The 16163-nt window shown below is 40.2% G+C and overlaps 2 protein-coding genes across 3 annotated transcripts in view; both read right to left on the bottom strand.

The window, feature by feature from the left end:
• dnhd1 (dynein heavy chain domain 1) overlaps positions 1 to 14840 on the bottom strand; it is a 29912-nt gene extending 15072 nt beyond the window's left edge. The window contains 25 exon segments of the mRNA XM_088302004.1: positions 77 to 359; positions 439 to 598; positions 716 to 803; positions 886 to 3880; positions 3980 to 4077; positions 4173 to 4298; positions 4381 to 4564; positions 4661 to 4752; positions 4836 to 5034; positions 5123 to 5247; positions 5339 to 5615; positions 5711 to 5836; positions 6000 to 6157; positions 6397 to 6664; positions 6666 to 6949; positions 9150 to 9252; positions 9335 to 9475; positions 9675 to 9929; positions 10039 to 10195; positions 11278 to 11388; positions 11515 to 11718; positions 11801 to 11923; positions 13503 to 13712; positions 14181 to 14384; positions 14450 to 14840. Coding sequence (XP_088158130.1) covers positions 77 to 359; positions 439 to 598; positions 716 to 803; positions 886 to 3880; positions 3980 to 4077; positions 4173 to 4298; positions 4381 to 4564; positions 4661 to 4752; positions 4836 to 5034; positions 5123 to 5247; positions 5339 to 5615; positions 5711 to 5836; positions 6000 to 6157; positions 6397 to 6664; positions 6666 to 6949; positions 9150 to 9252; positions 9335 to 9475; positions 9675 to 9929; positions 10039 to 10195; positions 11278 to 11388; positions 11515 to 11718; positions 11801 to 11923; positions 13503 to 13712; positions 14181 to 14384; positions 14450 to 14817 — 7339 coding nt within the window. The 5' untranslated portion in view covers positions 14818 to 14840.
• fam20cl (family with sequence similarity 20 member C, like) overlaps positions 1 to 16163 on the bottom strand; it is a 38904-nt gene that overhangs the window by 17962 nt on the left and 4779 nt on the right. The window lies entirely within an intron of this gene.

Below are 16163 nucleotides of genomic sequence, written 5' to 3' on the forward strand. Positions count from 1 at the left end.
TTCGAAATGATGATTAAAATAAATTATATGACACCGTGAATTGTATTTATTTTGTACTGTACTGATTCTGACTCACCGCAAGGTGTCTCATGCAAGTCGTCCACATAAAGCAGTAGGCCTGGTTGTTTGGTCATGACACCCTTGATTTGTTGACAGCTCTTCTGGTAGCTAATTCCACACAGCAAGTGGCGCAAATCTGCGGGACCCTGGATGGAACTAGCTGGTACTTTAATGTGTGGTTTATCGAAACACAGCAAGGTGTTACATAAAGTCGATTTTCCTGAACCTGGCTCTCCTGCAAGCAACACAGGCTGGATCGCCTCCAACATGATTGAGAGCAGACAGGTATATTTCCAGTACTGTGTAAGAACGGTGATATTTTTGTTACATACTCAATTTGATAATATGTTTTTCCGATTAAAAAAAAGGATAACAAACCTTTGGAGTGATTGACTTTGTCAATAAGGTGTTGTTAGAGTATATCCGATTATCGATATTAAAGAAGAACTCAAATACAGTCCCTTCATCTGGAATCACAATTTTAGATCGACTATCAAACAGTACTTGACGGACAACAATGTCAAACTGAGGCCAGAGTCTGTTGAAACAAGAGGAACAAAATATGTAAATGAAAACATTTCACAGCAAATATTATAAGATACACTTTGCATGCTTCACAATTGTAAGGTAATAGGAACATCAAGTCATTACCTACCGAGGATGGAGATGCCCACCAAAACCCCAAATATAAGCTAACACAAAAAGATCTTGACTTATATTGGAGTCTTTGCCTGGAGGCATATCTGCTGGAATAATGGTGGACAATATTAGAAAACATGTTTAATTCAAACATGTCCATATTTCCAAGTTTTCAAGTTATTATACCTTTTGTGTCTTTTTGCGCTGCATTGTTTTTGGGTTTCTTAAAATGCTGCATGAGAGCACGCAGGATTCGAATGAATGATGTGATTTCTGCAAGGCCATACGATGACAGTTGACCTTTATTAGAAATACTGTTCTTCTTCAACAAACTGAGCGTGCTGGAGAAAATATCTTCGGAGAGCTGAGTCCACATTTCCTGGGTTGCTTGATCAAGAGTGAACCCGTCATGGAAAGAATCCATTTCGCTCTTCCACACGGAGTTCCAAACATCATTGCCAGTAAAGTAAATAAGGCTGTAACGGGTCACTGCCGAGGGGCTTGCATCACTTAAGTCAGTCGTCTCTACAAGTAATTTGAAGAGTGATTGGGATGGCATGAGAGTTTCACCAGATGGTATGCTTAAATATGGGTTTTCAAGATCACACAGTGTGCTTAAGTGATCAAGCCAGCAGGGTTTACCGAGTGGCTCGCCATCCATTACCAGCCATTTCACTGTTTCGGTCTCATGCTTCTTCGTCTCGCACATTTCTAATTTTCCAGTCTTGTGTCTTTCTGAATCTCTCAATGCTTTGGTCACAGCACCATCTTGCCACCCAGTTTTATCACAGAATCCACCAAATAACTCCTCATGGGACATGGCGTTTGGAAATAGGACCACAGTGTTGATAAAGCTCCAATTTGTAGTCTGTATTTTTGCCTGAGGGGGATCCACTTCAAGGTTTTTCTCATCAGATACATTTGCATCTGTTTTATTTGCTAGTCGACTGAGGCCTCCTGCCAGAGCATTGTAGCAGGTTGTTTTTCCACTTCCGGTGGGTCCAAGAAGTATAACTGCATGAGAGAAACTCAAGGTCTGGTAGAGCGTAAGAGCCTGGCAAATAGTTTCTGTGTTAGAGTGTAAAAGGAGCTGATCTAACTCTTCTGAAACTGCTTCTTCAAGTTCGTAGTTTTGTTCATCCTGAGTATATTGCTGAATAAAGGCAAGCTGACCTGTAATAGGAAACAATTCTTTGAAAATGGAGTTGAACTGTGACACTTTCTTTGGCACGCACATAAATGGTGACAAGACTGAATGAATAGCTTTGACAACAGCTATTTCCTCCAATAATCCGGGGAAATTTGCATGTTCTTGATTTTCATTAATATTGTCAACATTGTCATTTTCTGGGCATTTAAGAATGGCTCGTATTACTAAAGACTGTCTAGCCTTACCTGAAAATTTCTCATCCCGAACAATTTGTTTTAATAGTTTTTTAGAGGCAGATGTGATGTTTTGCAAAACGACAAGGTGGCTACTCTGGTTTTGTGTGATGAAGACGGGCAGACAGAGCGAGTCCTTGCTGAGGCTGATGAGGGATACCAGACGCTGACTTAAACACTTTGCCTCTCGAAAACCAAAGGAAGTCAGCATTATCTCCACGATGATCCTGTAATCGGGACTGGTTAATGCCACAGGTCTGGTGGAAAATCGCAGACTTTGAGAAATCTCTGAGGGGCATCCCTTTGATGATATGAGAACACTTCCATAGTTGGGGCTGACAGAAATGCTTATCCCTGAAATGAGCATACAGAATTCTGGATTAAATGCGCTTTTGCAACCTGAAGCAGTTTTCCCTTGGTCGTTCTTTCTGGACAAACGAAAGAAACATTGGTAAATGTCCTCAAGCTGTTGTGCCAGTGATGCCTGTACACCTTGAGGCAGCAAGTCCACAGAGTCCAGCACTAACCACGCTCCTGTCAAAAGAGCACCCAGGAGCATCTTTTGAAAACTATCAGATGACATGTTTGGGCAGCAGTGTAGCACCACAACATGTCGCCCCAATGCTTTCCCTAAATGGACCACAGTATTTGTCTTTCCTGAAGAGTGAGGTCCATTCACAAATCCACATTGATAGCTCGTCACCGCAAGGAGAATCCCCATTATCACTCGATCTGTGCAGGGAGTCTGCACCGTTCCCCAGTCTTCTGGTCCAAAATATTCATAACCATATGGAAGCCTATGGCCCAAAATATCCACGTAACATTTTAGACCATCGCTTTCGTTTAGAATTTGAGAGCTTACATAATACTTGAGAGAACTCAGCCACTCAAAAGATAATGCTGGTTGACATTGCACCTGCATGAGTTGAGTTAGTTGCTGTGCATGTTTAATTCTCAGGAGCACTAAAGCACGCAAGCATGTCATTGAGTATTTTGAGAGTTGCATGTCGCCTTTGGAGCTTGAAACTGCATCTCTTAAGGACTGGCAAAGATTTTCCAGCTGTGCATTGTTGAATGCATTAAATCTTTTCATCTTCGTTGTGTTTGATTCTTGGAAAGCTTGATGAAGGACACTACACCAGATTGTCTCCTCCGCTACAAGAAGACACTGAAGAGGATATTTAGATATCATATCAAGCACAGGTAATACAAATCCACGAGTGCTATGTAAAGAGTCTTGATATGATGGTTCAAGTTGCTTTCGTTCATCAGCACACTGCATTAGGAGATGTTCCACGGTTAACTTGAGTTCATCCTGAAACATGCTCAGCCAAATCAAAATACTGTTATTCGGTTCCAACGGAGAAAGAAAGGTAATGTGCTCCTGGAGATTGCCAAAAATCCCAAGTACCCTCGTCTGTGTGTCACATGTATCCTGTAGATCCGCTGTTGCAGATATTTCCTCCACTTCCATCCACTGTACCCCGTTAAAGAATTTCCGTACAAACGGTAACAGAGAGGTAGGTGTTGGTTGTAAAGAGAGTAGTTCTACGACTTCCCTGTCACTTAAGAAGTAGAGTCTTGGAAACAATTTGCAACGAGAATGGAGACGATTCGCCATCTGGTTGTCGATAGAGTTCAACGTCGATAGATCATCTCGGAGAATTTTGCAAAGGTTTTCACCATGGGGATTTTCGATCCCTGTTTTGGGACGAACAAGATTGAGCACATTGGGGTGAGATGAGTGGTAGTGTATCATGGTCTTGAAACGCTCATCAACTGATCGGAATTCTGCAAGCTGTGACAAAAGAGAGATTTTTTTTTCATTAAACTGAAGATATTTAGGTTAAGAAAGCAACATGGATAAAGGTTTGTCTCAACATCATTTTGCACGTACCAAATCCCATCTTTGAACACTCAAGGTTCTTTCTTGAAATAAGTTGGTCAGGAAGATCCATTTTTGCTGATAGACATCAAACAAATGCAACAACTTCTCTAAATGGATATAACAGAAAGCATTTTTTTAACTTCACATTTAAAGTTTAATATAATTTGCTGCCACAGCTGGAGCACCAGAGTAACATGTTTACCAAGCTCTTGAAGTAAGTGCATCCATTCTTCTACTGGTAACCTAAAGTCAACACTGTGACGTGACCTGTGCATGTTTGTCATGGTCATCAAATCCTTTTCTATTGCAGAGAAGAGGAATTCCAGGCCTGATTGTGGGAAAACGAGCCAATCAAAACCATGAAGAAAACCTGTGATGTTACATTACATACTACATTATTAAATTCTTACCAATGATAATTGTGGCATCGCATGAGGCGTCAGAAGCGGAATCCTTTGTCAATACCTGTGGTTCAGCAAGATGGCAACAAGGACCTGTACACTTATGTAGTTGGAAAATACGGTTAATCCATGTCCGTTGAATTTCCTGAAATGTCTGTTCCATAGAATTCTCCTTCTGAGCATCGCCACATATCTGAAAAACAAAATTGACTTAATGTGAGTGTGAGAATTGTGAATACAAAGAGGAAATAATTTAATTTCTGCACTGTTTCTTCAACATCTTTCCCACCTTGTTGATCAGTTCCTGGTGAAGGTCAAACGGCTGAGAAATAAGCTGCGCAAGGGTTGCATTCTTATCAGATGCATGCCATAGCCCGACGCCTTTCACATGGAAAAGACGTGTTCAGCTTTTTATATACATTGTGCATCACAGATCATATCGACGAGAAAATTCAGGTACTAGCCTTTGAAAAAAGTGACCCGGTGTTTTGGTTTCACTGTTGGGCTCCGAAACCTGGCCAAGATTTTAAGCCGACAATTTAAATCATCAATGGTTTCTGAAGTCTCCTGAAGCACTGCGTCACCAGCAGGAATGATGTGTGATAGGTTTGCAATTTGCTTTTGCCAGTGGGTAATTTGCTCTTGAGCTTGTGACAACACAAGCTGCCAGAAGGACAAAATGTCAAGTTGAGCTTTACCAGCCAGGCTGAATTACAACTCACACAAAATAAGGGTTCGTTTACAAATTTACCTCAGTGAACAGGAACGTATTCCATTCATGCAAACATCGTCTGTAAACAGCTGTTAGCTCCCAAAGCTCCTTACGGGCAGTGAGCTTAGGAATGTCAGTCAGATCAGTCAAGTCGACTGGATTTTCTAATGAGAAGTGACATCAAATTCAGCAAGTACTGTAATTAGTTCCATTTTACAAATACAATTTTCAAAATAGAGATTCCTTTTTTCGGACCTTCGAATATTTCACCAGTCCTGGACAACTGCACCAGATTGGAGGTGGCGGTTTCTACACGTAGACTCATATAATTCAGTTCGGAGGCCAAGTGTTCAGCATTTTGTCTTGGATCGAGAAATTGCCCACAGGTTGCATTCGAGACGATACTTCTTAAATCGGAAGCCATCCATGGGAACATTGTGTAGAGAGCCGTAGCCACTGTGGGAAGTCGGGAACGCAAGGTGCTATCTGCTTGCTTCAAGTGGCAATAATAGCAATCCCACATGTCTAACATCTAAATGGAAGAGGGGAAACATTAATAAAGTACAGCTTGTGCACAAATTAGATGAAAAATATCTAAAACCATTATTGTGTTTTCTTTTTTTGGACCTTTTTCTCCAAACTGAGCTCCTGGATGGTCATTGCTCTATAATGAATGCAAATACTGTCCTGGAGGGTGTGATTATACTCCAAACGTTCCTGCATTTCCACCAACATGTTCATGGACTTCCACACCTGAGGACACATTCAAACGCCTTTCATTTTTCAATAAATCATTAGATATTAACACAAAACAATGTTTAATTTATCATTGCTATCCCTCCAGAAATCAAATGTGGTGCAGGCATAAAATTAAAACAAGAAATTTAAAAAGGGAGAGAGATTAGGGTGTCCGTACCACATCAACATATCTTGGCAAGTCATGTAAGTCTTTGGGTTCCATCCTGAGAGCTGTCAGAGCTTCCTCCACATCCTGCAAAAAGCTCTCTGAGCAGAGTTTCATTTGCTTCACTAACTCTTCCTGTACTTCTTTTTCAATCAAACGCAACTGCTGCCCTGGAAACCGACAAGAATGGAATCATATAAGGTGTGACCTCTGCTTTAAAAATAGACACCATGTCTCAACGTATCAACTTATTTACTGAGGCCGAATAGCATAATTGCCCAAGTCATGTATAACTTACTGTTACCAATTAATATCAATTACAAAATAGACAAATGTGCTATTAGGGTAATTATAATTATTGATCATTTGAGTACGCCAGAAGGAACAGAATTTCCGTCATTTTGCATACCAAGATAATCCTTCAAGTCGATGCAGTGGATAATGAATAACTGGTTGGCGGTGGAGATGAATGAGGGGGCGGCGTGGATTTGTTCCATCCACTGGCGCAGCTTCCTAATTAGTTCCCGATAGAGTAAAGCAGGTTGACCCTTCATGTTTTCTAAAAAGGCTGGACTCCATTGGCTGATGAACACACGAACATCCAGTAACCACATGTAATGTTGCAACAGCTGTTGGATCTCAGACTCTGCTGCCTGTCCAAACAGTAGAGTAAAAAACAAAAGGAATATATTGCGTGTCGATACTGGCGACAGACGTGGTATTTTCTCCGAAAACAATGCTTGCCTGCATCAGCTCAGACTGTTCTCTGTTGATACGAATTGCCACATCATTGATGGTAATATACCACACAAGTTGTTCTTTGGATAGAGGATAGTATGAGCCAGGCATTCTTTGGCCACGCACAGTCATCATCAACTTCCAATGTGGCCGCTGTTCTCTTATCCACCGACAACAGCTATAATGTGTCAGAACAGGCATTCCATCATTGTCCTTTATCTCGCCTGGAGGAAGGTGAGATATAATAAGAAACTGAAGAAACTTGGAAATTTACAGCATTATGCATGCAGTTATTGAAAGTGGGAATTTTAAGTAGTGAAGTTGCCACAAGAGGGCAAGAGAGGCACATCATGTGTTGTGAAAGATTATTAAGTATGCCGCTGGTAAAATCTGACAGATGTTTTAACTCATTTTTGGGTACGGATTCCAAAACTGGTCTCAGTTTTTCTCTATGCCATCAAGTTTTTGAGGAATTGGATCCATATTTTATTTAAAAAAAGAAAATGAAATAAAAGTGTATGTATTTAAATAAGGCATTAAGATGGAATGGTTACAAGCTTAGAAAACTTAAAAATATACAATGAACTAGAATTTAAGTCATGCCCATAGTTCCAAGGTTGGCAGAAAAACCAGCACTCCATTCATCCATTATCTTAACCGCTTTTCCTCACATGGATCGCGGCGCGTTCTGGAGCCTATCCCAGCTATCTTTGGGGAGTAGGTGGGGTACGAACTGTACTGGTCACCAGCCAATCGCAGGGCCAGCACTAATCCTCTTAATTAATACTATTTTAGCTTTTTGTTTGCAGATATTGATAGTACTGAAAGCTGCACACACCACTCGCTACACTCTCAATTGTGACTGAACAAATAAGTTGCTACGTAGCTGTAGATTAATCCAATTGTAATAAACCTGCAAGGCTTGCTACACCTAGCTATCCATCCGTTATCAAAGCCACTTGTGCTCACGAGGGTCACAGGTGTGTCTTCGGGCAGTAGGCGGGGGACACCCTGAACTGGTTGCCAGCCAATTGCAGGGCACACGCAAACAAACAACCATCCCCACCCACAATCACACGTAGGGACAATTTAGAGTGTTCAAACAACTTACCATGCGTGTCTTTGGAAGGCCAAAGGCTAATTTGTGGAATTTTGCTTATCTGGAGGGTAAGATGTGGAGAAGAAAAACTGACAAGCTAGAAAAAAAAGATTTTGGAATCCACATGATAATTTTAATTTGAATAAGCATACAAATCTATCTCAAGAGTTTTTTTTTTCAAATTGTTCCCCAGGGTTATCCAATTTCACAGAACTGATCTGAAGATTATTATTTATTCACTACAAATAATGTATTTTTGTTCATCTAGCTACGCCAGCGACATATACGGTACTTATAGGCCGAACATGTATCGTAGATTTTGGATTAGATGGCAAAAGCTTAACTTATTAGACAATTAACCAGTGTATCCACCTGCTGGCATACATACAACAGAATAATTTGTGGCTTCCTTTAATAGAGTTAGGTGTGTAAACTCAAGTAAATTAAGATGAGATCATCCTTATTGTTTGGTGGTGTGCAGTGAGATTTTTCTAATGTAAAACATTGGCTCAAATCCTTGCATATATAATATTGAGATTAGATTTGGAAATTTGGCCATATTTTCAGTACAGTAATTCTCAAAGTATGGTTTAGGTACCACGAAGGGAATGTTGGTTATTGCTATTAGTACAAAGAAGAATCATTGAATAAAATACCCCCCCAAAAAAAATAAAATTGGAATGACGCTTGTAGCTATGCATAAAGATAAAGATAAAGATGTCCTTTATTAGTCCCACAATGGGGAAATTTGAAATGTATACAGCCTTTTGAAATGTTTTTTGATCTAGTATAGTAATGTGCAATGCCTTTTTTACTTTTCATGTACACTACATTATAAAATGTTTAAGTCCAATACATTTTAGGTGGGCGGCACGGTGGACGACTGGTCAGCACGATGGCCTCACAGTGAGAGACAGCATCGGGCGTGGGTTCGATCCCGGCTCTGGCCATCCTGTGTGCAGTTTGCATGTTCTCCCCGTGCTTGCGTGGGTTTCCTCCAGGTACTCCGGTTTCCTCCCACATTCCAAAAACATGCATGGCAGGCCGATTGAACACTCTAAATTGCCCCTAGGTATGAGTGTGAGCGTGGATGGTTGTTTGTCTCTGTGTGCCCTGCAATTGGCTGGCAACCAGTTCAGGGTGTCCCCCGCCTACTGCCCGAAGATAGCTGGGATAGGCTCCAGCACCCTCCCGCGACCCCAGTGAGGAGAAGCGGTACAGAAGATGGATGGATGGACATTTTAGGTGTAGTTCGGCTGTATTTAACTTTTAAATACAACACAAGACCAATTTCTCATCATCTAAATTGTAATTTAAAAAAATACCTTGAGAGACATCAGGATTTGGACCACAGTCGAGGTCAGATAATTTGTCCTGACAATCAAGGGTGCTGTTGACCTCCAGGAAAAATCCACAAGTGTCACACATCTACCAGAGAAAAGTTAACAAAAACAATTATAAATTATATGTTCATAAAGCTTTAGAATTTTGGGGGAAATATAGACGTCACCTGGCTTATGGAGTCGCCGGCAGTTAGGAGCGCCTGAGTGAGTGTTTCTTGGAAGAGATGTAAAGGTGGGTCGAGAGTCAGCTCACCGGCAACAAGACGCAGCTCAGTTTGGAAGAGACAGCCGGCGTGAGAATTCTCTCTCTGCCAGAGACAATAAATATTCAGGCGCTATTTTGGATTTAAGACTGTGATCCCCAGCCACAGTAAGAAATCACGAGGCGCGCTGCAATAAATTACTCCGGTTCACTTAATTGGTAACGTCTTTGTTCATCTATCTATGCCAGTATACATAAAATATCGTATATACGTGAACATTGGATTTAGGTGAGGTTTACATCACCTTCAGAACATTACTGAGGAACAACGTGACATTTTCCTGGACGACGGTAATAAGACTCTGCACGATGATGTGATTGACGAGGGCAGCAAAGTTGCCCAGCTTCTGTAGGACGCTCTCTGCGTGTGCAATATCCCTCTGCAGCTCATTTAGGTGGGCCTGGTGCAGATGAATCGGCTTGCAACAATGATGTGGCAAGGTGGCATAGTAGAGGTGCTCCTGAAGCTCATTGAGGACCTTGTAACTCTCATCTTTAGCCTGGAAGGAACATTTTCATAGACACAATTATTTTCAAGACAATGTCCACAAGCTGAATAGAAAATTTGAAGACATTGTTCAAATGAATAACAATAAAAATAAAAACTACCTTATTAAGGACGGCGATGCGAAATTGTGATAGTTGCCTTAGATTGTTCAGAACCTTTTCCATACAGGTTGCCAAAAGTTTCTGAAATTCCAACAATTCGTATGTTTTTGACTCATCCAGGGGTAGCAAGTGGATCACTTTCAGCTCATCTATCCTTCTGTAGAAAAATACATGCCTAGTAGCAGTAGTAGTAATAACAAGTTTTTGTTTTTCTCAAGGGCAAATGGAGAAAAATCCACTGAAACTAAACACACCGTTCAGAGACATTGGTTGAATTCTAAACTCGTCATGAGCCATTGTTCTTTCAGCTTAAACATTTCTGGTGAGAGCTTCTTTGTGTGTATGTAAATTATATTTAATAACAATTTTTAATACTCATATAGTGCTGAGTGGCCCGGGGGCAACATGCGGCCCATTAAACGCTTTAATCCAGCCCGCCGAACTTGAAAAAGATTTAATGACTCAACCTTGCTAATGTTTTATTTTCTAAATACTGTGTTTTTTCAAAGACATATATATTGTTGTAAGGCTTTTGTTCACTTTCATTTCAATTTATTTTTTTTTTCTCCAATGAGGTGAGGTTACCAAAACACTCCATCCATCTGCTCCGGCCCCTCTGTCAAATTTTAGAACCCATTGTGGCCCGCCAATCAAAAATGTTTGCCCACCCCTGTGATAGACTCTTTCCTGTGGTCACCTAAAGTTTTACTTATGATTTTACGGTTATCAGCATGTACTCCAGTGTCCTCCCACATTCATACAACATGCATGTTAGGTTATTTGAAGACTCTAAATTGCCCACACAGAATGAATGAATGTGAGCATGAATGGCAGTTTCTTTGTGTTCTATGTGCCCTGTGACCGGCTGATGAGGGTGTGCCTCGCATGTCGCCCTTAAATTAGCTTGAATGGGCTACAGCTCACTTACAACCCGAATGGGGACAAATGCTATTATGGACAAATCATCATATTTTCTGTTGCCATTACTTGTATCCTCTGTGGCAACATTAGAAAAACAAAAAAAATCCAAGCTCAGATGCTCATTTAGCTGAACTCTCAAGAAATTTGCTGACGTCCCAATTATCATTACATGACAATGATATCATCTTTAAGCTATGACTTTTGAGGCATATTGTTCCCAGAGAATTTTAGGTAAAGTTAAAAATTGTATGATTCGTGGGGATATCCCTGTACATTAAAGAAACCTTAAACGGCATAAAATTGAAAACTGAGACTGACCTGGATAAAACGAGTAGGCCATTTCTGTATTGGGGGATATTGGCTAGCAGGAGGGCCTGCACTTCCTCAAACCTTCGCTTGTGAACAATCTCACGCACATTTCTATACCACCTAAAACAAAAGACAAACAAAGGGGGACAGCAGGGACATTAGTCTAGCTACACTGACCATAATAACACACCACAGTCAGATGAACCTAATAAAGAATGTTATTTTCAAATACATCCATGAACTTACAGAGTGACAGCATTTCGCAGAATGAAATTCCTAAAAAAGGGAATCGCCTGCAAATTTTTCCACAGCACCGACTCCCTGTGCCACTCTTCTAAAGAGACTATTCCTCCGTAACCCTTCTGTGTGACGTGCAGCACTGTACTAACGGTGAAGACGTAATGCTCGGAACCGGCCTCACTGGCTGGGACCACATGCAGGTCATATGGTCTTGAGGGGTAAAAACAACAAACGTACATTTAATGCTGCATGTCGCGGCACAACCAGTTGGTGTTCCAAAGCTAAGCTGTACCTGTACAAAGTGCCCTCTTGTTCCTTCAAGTAGAACACCATTAGTTCTCCCACATCTCTGTTCTTGAGGAAAAGCTGAACTATCTCCATGCCAGTGATGGGAACCTTTTCAACAAGATTCACCCTAAAAAAAAAATTATAATAATAATAATAAAAATAATACTATATATATATATATATATATATATATATATATATATAAACATTAATAACAATTAAATTAAACAGCTTGTGCATCGTGATTTAATGCCACAATCCAATTCAATGCGCTGTTCCTTCTGCTGCACCTTCCTTGGCCACCAGGAGGCAGTACAATACAGTCATAGAGACAAACGACAAAGAGTACTTCGACTACTACTATTGCTTTAAGTGACTTGGCAAGATGCTATAATATTTAGTCATTTTACTGTATATTGATTAAATTGGTTAGATATCAATTGCTTCTAAAACCATGGCTATCAATGCCAACCATTGAATGTCAATGGTGTTTTGTATTCTTTGTTAGAATTAAGCTGAACACACTTCCCTAAGGAAAAGCTGTGCACCTCTTTTAGATGTGCGTAACTCTATTCATTTTGTGATTAGTTTGACAGTAAACTTCACCAGGGAGCAGCTTGAAGCTTGAAGCTTTTTTGTTTTATTAATTGTTCAATACTTGCCAAACTGCCACTTATTGCGAAGTGCGATCAACAAGGCACCACTATAGTTAGATCTCTGGAGTGTGTAAAATGAACCAAGTTGGCTTATCTGTTTATTTCTGCAAAAGTGCCAGTAAGCAAGTCTCAGTGCATTTTAGCCCAATTTTTAAAATACAGCGGGGGCTACTTTATATGATTATGAGCTACGCTGCACAAAGATTTAGACCAGTGAGTCTCAACTGGTTGTTCAGGGTCGCGGACAGATCATAAAAAAGTACAAGCAGTCTTATTTTGATTTTTCTGTCGGCCCAAGTAGCCACATGCAAAATAATTCAGTAAGCAACAGGAAGTGTAGCTGCCATGCACTTTAACCTCTAATTAGGGTCATTTATAAAAGTGGGTTGTGACTTTGCAACAAAAGGCCAATGCGGATCCCAGGGTCACAACAGAAGAGAGCCGCTGATCTAGAGCTACTTGAATATATTCTACTGTTGATGTTTTGGGAGAAAAAGAGTAATACAGACTAAACAAAATGAGTTCTCCTACCTGTGAAGCGTACGTAATTCAGTGCAATCTATAATGCATTGCTCGACCATTTATGCAAGCCAATGCAGGACAGTGATGCGGCATCTTTGCTGAAGTCTTGACTAATGACTGCCACAAGATTGCAGACATGGATTTTTAATAGATAAAAATGGTGCGGCGTCTACATAATGTTTGTCTAGGGTAGGAACGCTTAAGTTCCATTCCTGGCAGTGGTGAGCCGTCAAGGCCTTCTCTGCTGGCCTAACATAATCAAAAAATCATGATCCTATTCTTCACATTGATGTCATATTATATCCTAGTGTTGTAGTTTTAGTGATAGTTTTTATGCAATCAGAATTCTACGAACTCGTGTTTATTTCTCCAGCAGTAGTGTCATAAATGATGGCATTATGGGGGGGTAATTCAAGTCGGACTAACAATTGTTTTAAATTGTGCAAAAAAAAAACAAAAATAACACAAAATATGTCTCCAAGATATCTCAAGGCATAAATTGCAGTCTAAATCACATGTGTAAAGTACCTCTGTGCTGCTGCTTCGTCAGTCGCAGAGACAGGGATGTCAGCGCATGATAGCAAGGGCTTCTGTCTTGGTTTTTCCGTCCATTTTATCTCTGCGATGCCTTTTTGTGATCCTGCAAGACGGGGGCTTCCAGGGGAAGCGCTAAGAGCAATGGCAGGAAGATTGAACAAGTCCCTTCTTGTGACTCGTGATGCGTTTTTCTCTGTAAAACTGTAAAACAAAGATCATGACATTATAATACAAAAGCAATGGCTCCCAACTTTGATTGCGCCAAAGCACATTTGTCTTTTAGAAAAATATCACAGCAGTTTGCCAATACAAAAAGATCTGAAAAAGTATCCATACTGAAAGGATCTCATCTCAATTTACCATATTGTCAAATTTACTTGACTGTGTGAAATCTGAGCCTGTTTACTTGAGCACAACTACTTTATATTAAGCTATTGTATAAATGGCAACAAGTCAGTATAATTGCACCTTTTGCCATCTAGTGGAAGAGCATATAATTATCTGCCTTTTACTAAGATTAGATAGATGATCAAAGATACATTATTTGCAGTAAATAAATTATGTACCATGCCATACCTGATGAGTTTTCACAGGCAACATCTGGACAGTGGTTGGGAATCACTGGTATAAAGAATATGCGATATTATTCATCATCAGACACATACGTACCTCTGTGACGCTTCATCAGCAGTCTTAGCAGGAATGTCAGGGCATGACGTAGAGGCCTTCGTTGGAAGTTTTTCTCTCCATTTTGAGCCTGGGAATTGCACTCGAACCACAGAACAAGGGCTTTCAGGGGACACGCCCGCAACAATGGCGGGAAGACTGAACAAGTCCCTAATGGTTACTTTGGGTTCATCCTTATCTGGTAAGCTGAATGAATGATGAAAAATACTCGTGAATTGATATTATTCAGAATGGCACATGCGCAAGAATACCTCTTTTCTGCTTCATAAGGTAGGTCCCTGCATGATACCGAAGCTCCTGATAGAAGTCTTTCCTTCCATTTTGACTCTGTCAGGACTTTTACTGTTCCGGATAGAGACGAAGGAACGGGAGTGGCAGAGGAGTCTGTGACAGCAACGATGGCGGAGGGATCAAAAAGATTTCTGCGCAGCGAGGATGCTAAGGGAGAATATGGCACGGGCCATAGTGGTGGCAAAATGTCTGGACTGTTTCCAACCACAGAGGGTTCTCTTTTCTTTGGCTTAGTGTTGGGCTTCCCGCAGTCTGTTGATCGCTTCAGAGGTTCCATAGTGGAACTCTTCCCTGAGAAGTGGCAGCGAACATGCTGCGCCAATATCATCAGCAAAGCTCACCCACTGTGTGTTTACACATTTTCCCTGATCTTGTGAAGGAAGGACACAGTGATTAATGAATAGCACAAGTCTGATTCGTCATCATTGTAAACATATCAAAGATTGTGAGCAATAATTTAGCAAGTGCCGACAAAATTCCTTTTTGAGAGCAAATAGTGATACAGTACTATCTTGTGTTCAATGATTTTAGCAGGTACCTAACTCCTTACGCCATTGTTAACAAAAGAAATCTAGTATTTAACTACCATACATTATTGTAATAATCTCATGAATATTAAAATGAGCTGTGTTTTACGAACAGCAATGAGATATGATTTCTCAAAAATGTCAGTCTATCAAAATGCTGAGTCAGATTGGAACGGCGCCACTTCAACCTGAGTACATATATATATATATATAAATACATATATATATATATATATATATATATATATATATAATATGTTATTTTGCATTCGAAAATGTTGCCTTTTTGGGGGAATTTTTTTGGGAGAAATATCACCTTCAGAAAATATGTTTACAAAATAAATAAATAAAATCAGTCTAACTTCATGAATTCACAACCTCCTGCTCTGCCCTTTCCCATCACTCTATTTGGCAAGTTTCTGTTAAAATTATCCAACACTTGCTTGCACAGGAAAATTCTGACATTCAAATTGGAGTTATATTTCAACAACAATTGCACTAAAAACTCGACTTAACTAGTGCCAATGGAAGATTATTGGTGAGAAGAGCAGAGTGGGCAAGAGAATACACGTGTACTTCAGTTAGTCAGTTGTTGTTTTTTTGTTTGTTTTGTGTTTAGTTTTTTTGGGTCTAATTTATTTAGTATGGAGAATTTTTATGGGATTAAAAGTGTTCATTCCATGTTTTGGGGGAGTTTAAATTCACTTATACACTTACAATTGGGCAGTAATTCATGAGTATCGTAATTTATCACAAGCGAAGTGAACGGCGCGGGGGAAAAATATGAAATCACTAAATGTCGATTAAAGCGTTACCGTTATAGAGACAACGTTACAAAAAGTACAACTAGCTAAAGTTCGTTCGCTAACTCAGCACGTCATCGATCGATCAAACTATATACTGTATCAAGGAAAAGGCAGAACTTACACTTTGGGGACCCGTTGAATAGAACAGCTGTTCTATGACAATCACGTAGGACGGCGAATTGGACAAATTCGTCGTTTCTGTGTTTTATAACGTCATGAAAGTGGTCCGAAGTGGAAGGCGCTTTCCTTTTACCTGTACAATAGTTACCCCGGCAACACGCACTACTCGAAAAACCCGAGCTCTTCCCTTGACATTGAACGTCACCGCATTATCACGACTT

The sequence above is a fragment of the Idiotropiscis lumnitzeri genome, chromosome 8, assembly GCF_059441095.1.
Source record: "Idiotropiscis lumnitzeri isolate Australia: NSW breed Sydney's pygmy pipehorse chromosome 8, RoL_Ilum_1.0, whole genome shotgun sequence".
Classification (NCBI taxonomy): domain Eukaryota; kingdom Metazoa; phylum Chordata; class Actinopteri; order Syngnathiformes; family Syngnathidae; genus Idiotropiscis; species Idiotropiscis lumnitzeri.